General features: G+C 35.5%; 1 protein-coding gene across 1 annotated transcript; it reads left to right on the top strand.

Moving 5' to 3' along the window:
- The first annotated feature begins 173 nt into the window (after positions 1-173).
- LOC112055979 (L-asparaginase) lies at positions 174-7,202 on the top strand. Its single transcript, XM_024096294.2, has 9 exons — positions 174-458; positions 1,188-1,310; positions 2,497-2,609; positions 3,012-3,137; positions 3,568-3,692; positions 3,897-4,129; positions 4,564-4,724; positions 5,444-5,557; positions 7,051-7,202. The coding sequence occupies exons 1-9, from the start codon at positions 386-388 to the stop codon at positions 7,096-7,098; spliced, it is 1,116 nt and encodes a 371-aa protein (XP_023952062.2). The 5' UTR covers positions 174-385; the 3' UTR covers positions 7,099-7,202.
- Positions 7,203-7,629: the final 427 nt, after the last annotated feature.

The raw sequence follows: 7,629 nt of genomic DNA, 5'->3' as shown, positions 1-7,629 counted from the left end.
ATGAATTATTATCATTAAGTAAAACCTGTTATCAGTTTTCACACGGTGCTAATAGCACATCTTCAGATCCAACTCCCACTTAACTGATAATAATATCTCTATAGTATACTGAATTAGCATCATTTTGCACTCGGAGTCAATCTTTTCCAGTAATCGTGATGTTGAAATCTTTAGTTACGAAGTAGGTATAAAGTTTCGTTGATAACCGCGTATATAATCCAATGAGTCGTTTTAAATAACGTTATCGTCCTGTAACAGTTCATGATATTAACTCATCGACTTGGCAATTAGTCGATAGTATATTCAACGAACAGATAACCACGAGACGCGTTTATCGAGAGAACATTGATATTGAGAACTATCACTTATTTAAAGTTTATTTAAAATGGGTCAAGTCAAAAGAGTGCTTGTTATTTACACCGGTGGAACTTTTGGAATGTTGAAAAATGAGAAAGGAGGTAAGTAGACATTCCATAAATGGTCTTTTTAAATGATTTGATATACAACATACTTAATATTTACTAGCTAACGCCGCGCGGTATATTTGTTAACAATTATTGCTTAACATCCAGTTGTTATTGATCTGTGTTCGTGTGTGTTATCGATGGCCGCGTGGCGCAGCGGCCAGTGGCCTTGCTTTTTGCATACACGGTCGTAGGTTCGATTCCAACGACTATTTGTGTGATCAATTTATAAATGCAATAAATTGATTACACAAACATTTTTACTCATATTTGTTAGATTATGTTAGATTGTGAGACGTTGACAATGGTAAGCGGCGTCTTACAATCTAACATGCTGGGTTTATAGGTACCTATAATGCTTTTCCGATTCCAGTATAAGCACCGATAATTATTAAAGTAGATACCTTTCAGTTTTATATTTAGATGAGGATATCTAGAACAAGCAATCACAAGAAAAGAATTTTGGGCAAGCAAAAAAATAAAGAATAAATAAGTAGAAGTACTTTTATAAAAACACTAATTAATTAAATCGTAATATTAAACCAGAAATGATTGCAGCTAAGACAGCTGTAGCTTAATTTGAAATTCCGAATTCTGCATGCCAAATGGCAAGATACATTTACCATCTACATCTACCGATCACCTGTATATATATACGTACGCATGTATCTGCAAATAAATAAATCGATTGATTGATTGAATGAAAATGATTCTTTCTTTTAGTATTGACCCCACAAAAAAACATTGAGCACCGTGTAATCAGGAAACTTGCTCAGCTTCACGACGATGATTACTGGCACAAAAACTTGGCAAAGACTGACAAAGCAGACTATCTAGTATTACCAGGTGAGATCATTAACCTAATGCCAATAGCACCCAGTTATATAAGACCGCCATTCCTTGTATGTGACTTGGACCCTGCGTTTTTGTGATATATGTAATCGTACTCTAAAATAAGACGAGCAGTTAGTACCAGAGTTATATTAATTAAACATATAACCATAATAACATCACTTCACAGTATATTTAGCAACTCATTACTACAGCAAACTGATTTAATTATATTTCGGATAAACTATAAACAACACTTTCACAACCTAACTTCTTTAGTTTTAAGTAGATGAATTACTTTAACTTGTACACCACGACAGTCAATACTCAACTAATTTTTTACCCTTTTTTTATGAAAAATGCTCTCATACCAGATTTAACAAAGAAATGAAAAATGATTGGCCTGATTTAAGGTAGTGTTTTAAACTACGTGGTTATGTTTGTTCACTATGCGGGCACAAATTCTTTATCCCACTTCTGATGTAATCGTACTAATACATATAGTGTAGTAAAAGACCATATTACTTATGATTTTAAACGATATTACTTGTTATATTTCAATAGGTTGATATATTTGTTTTACATTTACGGGAAGTACCCTATGAATTTTGTGTCTCTTGTGAGTGTGGAAATATAAGTTAATAGCATCATTTGCCTTTAAAAAATGAAATTACATTGACCTTTGTTACAATGAGTCAACCACTATCAGTGCACATCTGAAAAATACTATCTTATCTTCTAGGTATATAATATCTTCGATGTGAGCTGCTATAAATAAAACTTAGCATATTGTTATTTTTAATGTAGATATACAATTAACATCTATATTTGTAAGATATCTTCGAGTAAAAAGGCCGTAATTTAAATTTGGCTACGAATAATGTAGGCTACGAAAAAGGGGTAATGAAGGGGTCATTACCCCTTTCATTCTACATCATTCGGGAACTCCTTGGCTTTAGAAAAACACTCCAGGTGTGGTAGGGTAGACAAGACTGCGCTGAGATGGGATGCCCCGATTATGATTCTGATGAAAGTTCTCAAGATGTTGATTACTCACCAAAAATCCGTGGCTGAGTCAGTAAATTTTATGACGATGTATTAAATTAGTAGAAACGGTAGAAATCACAGAATACAAAACGCTAAAGCTATCCCTGTAGAAATTACTGGTACTCTTTTTTTGAAGTTTTTCTTAAATTTTCAGATGGCAAAGATACAGACATTAAAATATTGTACAAAATTTACGAGTACGACGAATTAAAGGATTCCTCAGATTTCATGATAGAGGACTGGCTCAAAATGGCTCGCGATATCAAGGTACCAACCTAAAATAATAAAGTCATATAGTTTTCGTTGCAATTGATATTAATTTAAAAGATTACCGATTGTATGGTGGAATATGGACACTTTATTATGTTACTGCGATGCTTAAGGTTCGTAATAATATTCACTACAATATAACGCAGATATATATCTCTCTGTAATAAATAACAAATTTGAAATTCTGTCTAGTTACAAAAACATCGGTACAAAATACTGTTTGGAGTTTTCTAAAATAATGTCACAAACGTTAGAAGAGTGTGTTGAATTTAAGAAAATATGCAAAACTTATTAGACTTGTTCATTTCACTAAAAATTTCTCAGATAAACTTGACTTGTTTCTTTGTTCAAGAATGAACCTTATCTTGGGATATGTCTAAATATTATTTCTTTTTCTAGAGGTTTTATTACGACTATGATGGATTCGTTGTCCTCCACGGCACAGACACGACAGCGTACGGTGCGTCAGTGTTGTCATTTATGTTGGAGTCTGTTGGGAAGACGGTGGTGCTTACTGGAGCTCAGGTTAGTTTTCATCGTAATAGTTGACTGTTGAAGGAACCAGCAGATGGCTCACAATGTATTCCACCATAGTTGAATGGAAAACTATCAAACATCACAGAACAAACGAGGAGGACGCTTAAATTTTTTCTTTCTTCCAAGAAAATCTCAGAGCAGCCCGGAATCATGAAGCTGCGTTTCACACTCGGGCTTAAGGCTCATTAGTAAGAGCACGTTAAGCCATCGAAATTGGCCATTATCCTTAAGATTACATACTGATCGATCCACATTATAATATTAAATCCATCAAACGGCATTGAACTCTCTTCTACAAAGAAAACTGCCTAGCCTAAAAGAAATTAAACATAGGTGATAGGGTGTTGATCTATTCTATGCCAAAAATACCCTGGCAGTACCCATGAAGGGTCTTCAGTTCTTCGTGTTTCTGTTGTAGGTGCCGATATTCCAGCCGCGCAGTGATGGCAACAACAACATCTTGTGTGCTATTCTGATTGCCGCGACATTACACATCCCAGAAGTGACGGTCTTTTTCGGTGCAAAACTTTTCAGAGGAACTAGGTAACAAAATACTCGTAGTTAAATATTTTAATTTACCTAATAGTAAAATTTCTATGTGTTCAAGTAAATTTGTCAAAACCACTTCGCGGAATTTCATGCTAATCTACCTTTATATCCCATTTCTATTAATCAGTTAAAATTGTGATAAACCCCACTTTTAGAAAAAAAGAGGTAATTTAAGAACACATCTCGTGCTATTTCCAGAGTAAAGAAGGTCTCAAACACAAGAATATACGCTTTCGATTCTCCAAACTTCCCTCCACTGTTGGAAGCAAAAACAATACTTGAAGTTGATCCAAAAATGCTGATTCACCTGCCCGGCTCTGTTCCTGACGAATGCAGGTTACACGATAAACTTGCCCAAAAAGTATACGTCCTAAAAGTAGCACCTACGATTACTCCTGAAATTATTAGAGCAGTTTTTGAAGGAATGGAAGGTAAAGATTAGATTTAGTTAATTTGTACGATATACGAAAAACTTATTGTTTTAAATTGACCTTGACTAGTTTGGATATGATTAATTTACCTACGCTTTTCCGTGGAATGTATGAATGACTATGAATAGCTGCCAGTAGTGAAGACTGAAATTTTCATTTTTAGTATTTTGGGAAGTTAGGTGTGTCACACCACCTTGCCTATGTACATGTTGCATATTAAACCATGACTCCTGGTAGTATCTAATTCTAAAAAATCCTCTCTTCTATTAAGGTGAGATGTTGTTTATGACTCATGGAAGAAGTTTAACTGGTAACAACAGTTGCTCCTTTCTAGCAAATCTAAATTCAATCGGTGACTAAATTGATCATTTGCGGTGTGGAGAAATTAATCCTATCTACAAAGACTTTTAAGCAATTAAATTTTGTAATTAAAGGTGTAGTCCTAGAGACGTATGGAAACGGAAACATCCCGATAAAGAGGAAAGAGATTTACAAAGAGATAGAGAAGGCTGTGAAGAACAACGTGCTAGTCGTCAACGTGACGCAATGCATCAACGGAACTGTCCTGGGGAAGGCTATTTACGAGACTGGACTTGTAAGATTTCTTGTTTATTATATCTCACTATAGGTACATATACTCTTATTACGCTCATGTGCAGGTTTTATTCATTACTTAGCTAATTGAATAAATTTTTAGTTAGTACTATAGAAAACAAGTTAAAGTTTCCCATTACTCTCTTACTAGGAAAAGACATTGATTAATAATTTTTTGGTGGACCTACGCCAAAAATACATGGAAGAGTACGAGTACATCTCAACCTCGGTATAGTTAGATCAAATGACTGAGGCAGGTACTTGTTGTTACCTTCTACAAAACACAAGAAACTATTCAAATGGCCAGAGATCGCAAACGATGGAGAAAAATTGTTTAAATTTTACTCACCACGGATCCTTTATAGTACGAGGGGAGATTTTCGTGACGAAAGTTTTGTCCGAGGCTATCATTATAATGCTATTTCATGTCACCATGTCATTTTGGCATCAAGCAGCAACACTGTGATCTGAAAAATATGGTTGCCGGTGTAATTGCAGACATATTATTATGAGGCTTATCAGCATGCCGGGAACTGATACAAGTCGATACGTTTTCGTGTTCCTTTTGCGTTTGAGTGTTGCTCTGTTTAAAGGCTATGGTTTTCTACTTACGTATGTCCTATTTGCTAGGTCCGTCAATTTCTAGGTACTGTAAAAAAGAAAGTAGATTACCTAAAACCTAAAATACCTAAAACCTAAAATATGAATTATCATTTTTAGCTATTAGTAGAGTGCGGTGTGGTGCCCGCGTTCGATATGACAGCCGAAGCAGCCTTGGCGAAGCTGTCCTACGTGCTCACTAAAACAGAACTCAGCTATCAGGAAAAAGTCGAGGTACGTAGTTGTAAGTTTTTATGGGCGATACCCTCCCAGAACGGAACTTGTAAAATCCTTGTATAGTTTAATGTAGCCTCAAAATAGTCTGTTACGAGGCCAATCATCATCATCAAGATTTGAGGAATAGTAAGTACCTACGCCTTAAAACATGATAAATTTTTCCCGAACCACCATATAGCAGAAATAAACAAATTCGGCTGAAGTACCTACAGCGGTGAAATGCGCGTCAACTGGTCACATGAAAATGTGAAAAATGAAACTTAATTATTCCAGATATTGATGAAAATCATTCCCCGTGTGGAAATCTATCTGTTCAAGTTACCTATTACTTTAGTCTTTTTAAACCGACTTCAAAAAAATTTTAATAAAAAAAATACAACCGACTTCAAAACCTAAAAACGTACCCAGTAAACTAAAAAGCGAAAAATAACATCATAATAAGGCGGTGCTAAGTCGGTGATGTATTAATTCAAGCCATTTAGATTTTGCAAACAGTGTTGTTTCATGTGGTCCTGTCAGAAATGGCTTAAATCAAGACGACACCGGCTAAGCACCGCCTTCATACTGATCAGCAGGTAGAACATATTATGATGTTATTTTTCGCTTTTTAGTTTACTGGGTACGTTTTTAGGTTTTGAAGTCGGTTGTATTTTTTTTATTACAATTTTTATTATTTTTCCATTTTTAGTGTAAAATTTCATCTCAAACGAACACATCAGACCCCTAATGACAGTCACAACCCATCTTAGTACAAAGTTCTCAGCAATACGAATAAATCAAACACAAAGTAGTTACTGTAAACTGTTAAGGAGTTCCCTTAATTGTCCTTGGTCTTCATCACCAAACCCTTAAATGACAGTCACAACCTATCTATGTGGAAAGTTCTCATTAATACAAATTAATCAAGCCCAAACACAAGATAACTGCTGTAAATCGCCGAGGAGTTCCCTCGTCTGTTTTATGGCTCCATCATCAGATCGATTTTAAACCTTCATGAAATTGTAGTGCTTAAAAGTACTAAATGGAAAAGTTTACGAACACACTAGACACCCATATAATTTTCGAAAGTTCCCCTCAATTTCTCCAGGATTCCATCATCAGATCTTGACATGATGGCAATGGGACCAAATGGGGACTATACCGTTTCAAACAAAAAAAGAATTTTTGAAATCGGTCCAGGCGTCTTTGAGTAATCGGTGTACATACATAAAAAAAAAAATACCGACCGAATTGAGAACCTCCTCCTTTTTGAAGTCGGTTAAAAAGGAGGAGGTTCTCAATTCGTCGGAATCCTTTTTATAGAAAAAAATAGTCAGCAGACTGTATAGAAGTGGAATGTCCATCAGCTGGTATCAGAAATGTTCGAATTTTCGATAATAGGTATAATAGGTATCTCCTACGTCTTCGCATCAGATATTATTACAGTGATAAGAATATTAAAAAATTGATAATGCTGTGTAATTTTGATTATTAATTTTATCTTATTACAGCTGATGAAAACGAACATACGAGGAGAATTACACAACCCGAATCATTAACAAGGAAACCAGATTTAAAACAAACCTAGTTTAGGAATAATATAAGAAGAGTTTAGGAATCGAATACATTATATTAAGTGCTAAAAATAAATTATACCTACTACACCTACTTGTTTTCTTATAATCTTTATAAACATAAATATGGACCCGACTTCAAAGACGTAGTATTTCAGAAATTTTTAGACGGCCTCCGTGGCGCAGTGGTATGCGCGGTGGATTTACAAGACGGAGGTCCTGGGTTCGATCCCCGGCTGGGCCGATTGAGATTTTCTTAATTGATCTAGGTCTGGCTGGTGGGAGGCCTCCGCCGTGGCTAGTTACCACCCTACCGGCAAAGACGTACCGCCAAGCGAATTAGCGTTCCGGTACGATGCCGTGTAGAAACCGAAAGGGGTGTGGATTTTCATCCTCCTCCTAACAAGTAAGTCCGCCATCCATCTTAGATTGCATCATCACTTACCATCAGGTGAGATTGTAGTCAAGGGCTAACTTGTAAAGAATAAAAAAAAAATTTTTACACAAAATTACTAA

The sequence above is a fragment of the Bicyclus anynana genome, chromosome 8 (assembly GCF_947172395.1).
Source record: "Bicyclus anynana chromosome 8, ilBicAnyn1.1, whole genome shotgun sequence".
In the NCBI taxonomy this organism is placed as follows: Eukaryota; Metazoa; Arthropoda; class Insecta; order Lepidoptera; family Nymphalidae; genus Bicyclus; species Bicyclus anynana.
The sequence above is the reverse complement of the archived record's forward strand: the minus strand, read 5'-3'. Positions and strand labels throughout refer to the sequence as shown.

What these genes read in the sequence shown, in the direction of transcription:
- LOC112055979 (XM_024096294.2), top strand. Translation starts at nt 386, where the DNA reads ATGGGTCAAGTCAAAAGAGTGCTTGTTATTTACACCGGTGGAACTTTT. An exon ending in AAACTTTTCAGAGGAACTAG is followed by an intron (nt 3,693 to 3,896) that starts GTAACAAAATAC and finishes TGCTATTTCCAG; the next exon opens with AGTAAAGAAGGTCTCAAACA. An exon ending in AGTTTTTGAAGGAATGGAAG is followed by an intron (nt 4,130 to 4,563) that starts GTAAAGATTAGA and finishes TTGTAATTAAAG; the next exon opens with GTGTAGTCCTAGAGACGTAT.